The sequence below is a fragment of the Echinops telfairi genome, unplaced genomic scaffold (genome assembly GCF_000313985.2).
Source record: "Echinops telfairi isolate 266 unplaced genomic scaffold, ASM31398v2 ScPeMD7_7;HRSCAF=31, whole genome shotgun sequence".
NCBI lineage: Eukaryota > Metazoa > Chordata > Mammalia > Afrosoricida > Tenrecidae > Echinops > Echinops telfairi.
In genome coordinates, this window is record NW_022103904.1 from 27,043,302 (window position 1) to 27,046,352 (window position 3,051).

A 3,051-nucleotide genomic window follows, 5' to 3' on the forward strand; every position below is an offset into this window, starting at 1 on the left:
TATTTTGTCATATCTTGCCCTGTCCGACTTCTCCCTTCACCCACTTTTCTGTTGTCCGTCCCCCAGGGAGGAGGTCACAGGGCTTACGATTTCAAACAGCTTGGTAGGGGTTAGGGATAATTTTACATATAGCACTGACTTTATTTAATACCTGTAGTACTAGCCACGTGGCTCCCACAGCTGAGGGCAAACGTGAATCCTAAAAAAAGAATGAGATGCAGTGTTACTGGGAAGCATCACACAGTTCTGCTCAACCACGGCCAGGCTGGTGCCTTCTCTGCTTTCCTCTCTGTCATCTCCGCAGGCAGAGGGAGACAGCTTTTGCTGCCATGCCTACCTTCGTGGGCAGTTCCGAATGAGAGCAAAGGTGAAACTGACAGCTACTTGACCCAGAGAAATATCCAGGGTGAAATAAGATCGTGTTCAAGAAAATGCACGTGTTGGGCATGGAAGGGCGTTCTGGCCAGCACTCAGGAGCGACGGGGCAGGGAGACTAGCAAACCATGCACAGAGAGTAGGCTGAAGAGAACACAACTGGCGGGTCCCATGCCTTCCTTGACAACATGCTTTCAGTTAGACTGATCTTTCCTTGGTGCTGTCACCCAATTCCCGGACATCCCCTGGCCTCAGCCACCTAAATAAAGACATTGGCAGCAGGGCCGAACTCAATTCCAGATGCCCAGTGATAATTCACCATATTAAATATTGACACTCTCTCAATATTAGAGGCCAAGGGCCTTAAAATGATATTAATCACCCAAATAGCCTTCTTGTCTGATGTCAGGACAGCCTCTTTGAGGCACTCTTTTGCCTAAGAGGACTGTTGTGTGGGATCCAGTCCCACAGATGGCTGGATCCCCAGGGACGGTTGTGTAATTGAAGGGAAGACATTAAAAGACAGACAAAAGTTTTGGGTGCTCACCTCTGAAGTGGCATCAGGAACCAGGTCTGAGCAGAGAGAAAGAATGTATTCTTAGATCAGCTTTTACAATCTCAGGCATGCAAGCCATGGTAGGCAAATACATCATAGGAAGGGGTTGTATTAGAGGCATACATGTAACAGGAGGGGGCTGAGCTAGGGGTTTAGGCCCAATAGAAAGGGGAGGTACTAGCGGCATACATGTGACAGAAAGATACAAACACAAGGTGGATGGGCTCTAGAGTTAAGATGGCCACCTAACCTAACCTTAAGTCATCTCTGAGCTGGCTTGACCTTGAGTGTCTCAAGGGGAATAATTTATGATCCTTTATCAGAAGGGAGTGGGCCCAACTAAGGATGAGACAGACAGTAGGGTCTGATTGCTCTCCACCTTCAGGCAAGTAGCCTTCAAGCAGTTGACCTTCAAGAGTACATAGTAGCAGCCATGTGCTTACAAGCACCTTACAACTGGCATTAGTATGGGGGACGTATGGGGAATAGCCTTTACTTAGGAGAATGTGACTGGACCGCATCTCCAACCCACAGACGTGAAGGTCTCCCTCTACAGGGGGCTTGACCTCGCAGACTCCTTACCATATGAGTGTAGAGAATTTGTCTGCATACACTCTCTACCCGGGTCTGTTTCCCACATTACTGTATTCCAGCGACATGTCCTTTGACCTCTTGTTTCCAGTTTCACTAGCGCTAAGTCCATTACCACAAAGCTACAATTCTTAAATCTATAGAACTCTGAAAATTAAAGTTTTTGTCTTTTTGTAGTCACCTTCAATATTGTCTCTGTACTTGTATCTCAAACTTCTTTGATGTAATGTCACACTGTTGTTGGTGTGTAATGTGTATTTGAGGCATACATTCGTCTCAATTAGCATACATATGCATATTCTCCTGCAGAGTTCCAGACTCACAAAACCCATAGGAGCTGTTCTACCCTGTCAAATAGGGTCATTTTGAGTCAGAATCAACCAGATGGCACAATGTGGCTTTTTGAGTTTGGTCTGTGGACCAGTGGAAATGGTGCATTACACACCTTTCTAAAGCTGAGAAATGTTTAGTTCCAGTGCACGGGTGAAACCTGGGGAGACAGAATGCATGTCCTTGAGTCTGGCATGCCTTTGGTCCACTTATTACCAAGTAACCACCAAGCCAATACTGACTCCTGGTGACCCCATGTGTGTCAGAGTAGGACTGTACTTCAATGTTTTCAGTGGACCACTTTTGGGACGTAGACCACCAGGCCTTTCTTTTCAGGCCTCTCTTGGTAGACTCATATACTCAGCCTTTGGTTTAGAAGCTGAGTGCTTTAACTAGTTTCTTCACATGTGCCATTCACGCTGAATGGTAGGAGCTATGAAGTGCAAACCTCAAATCCCTGAGGACCTTGCTGGGCAATACCAGTAATGCACAACTGAGAGCCCAATTGCCTTCTGAACTGTCTCAGCAGATGTGTCAGCCAGGCAAAGGCTGGTGAGCTTGATTGGTCCTGCGAGGGAGGCCTGAAGCATGAGTATTTAGCTGGTACAATTTGTTCCCAAGAGATGCGTTTGCACTTGTGGTTCTGTGCTTATATGATTGTTAATGTTATTCACAATCATAGAAGTATTATACCTCCCAGTTTCCTTCTATTTTATAGCTAGCAGCTCAAGTATGTAAATAAATGTCTGGAGCTCTTTGGAGTTTGGCTTTACCTAATAATATCTTTAAATAAATATTAAAGGCAAGGAAATAAAGCTCCACTAACACTTTTGTCTATATGTGTCAGTCTTGGACAGATTACTATTTGCAGTGGAATATGTCAGAGTATCCAGGCGTGAAGACTGTCCGTTTCCCAGATGGTCAAATTTGGAAACCAGATATTCTTCTCTATAATAGGTAAGCACATCGAACAAAAAGAAAAGTAATTCCATATGTGTATGTTAGCAATCAAGAGCATTTTTGTGTTTTCCTGACATGTTCGATAAGTTATCCATTAATTGATACTATTGTTGGTACAGATAGGAGCTGGAAACACAGGGGATCCAGGGCGGATGATCCCTTCAGGACCAGTGGTGTGAGTGGCGATACTGGGAGGGTAGAGGGAGAGTGGGTTGGAAAGAAGGAACTGATTACAAGGA

At 45.2% G+C, this 3,051-nt stretch overlaps 1 protein-coding gene across 1 annotated transcript in view; it reads left to right on the plus strand.

Moving 5' to 3' along the window:
• Window positions 1-3,051, plus strand: part of LOC101656805 (neuronal acetylcholine receptor subunit alpha-7) — a 125,736-nt gene that overhangs the window by 58,718 nt on the left and 63,967 nt on the right. The window contains exon 4 of the mRNA XM_013006032.2: window positions 2,700-2,809. Coding sequence (XP_012861486.2) covers window positions 2,700-2,809 — 110 coding nt within the window. The remainder of the gene's footprint in view (window positions 1-2,699; window positions 2,810-3,051) is intronic.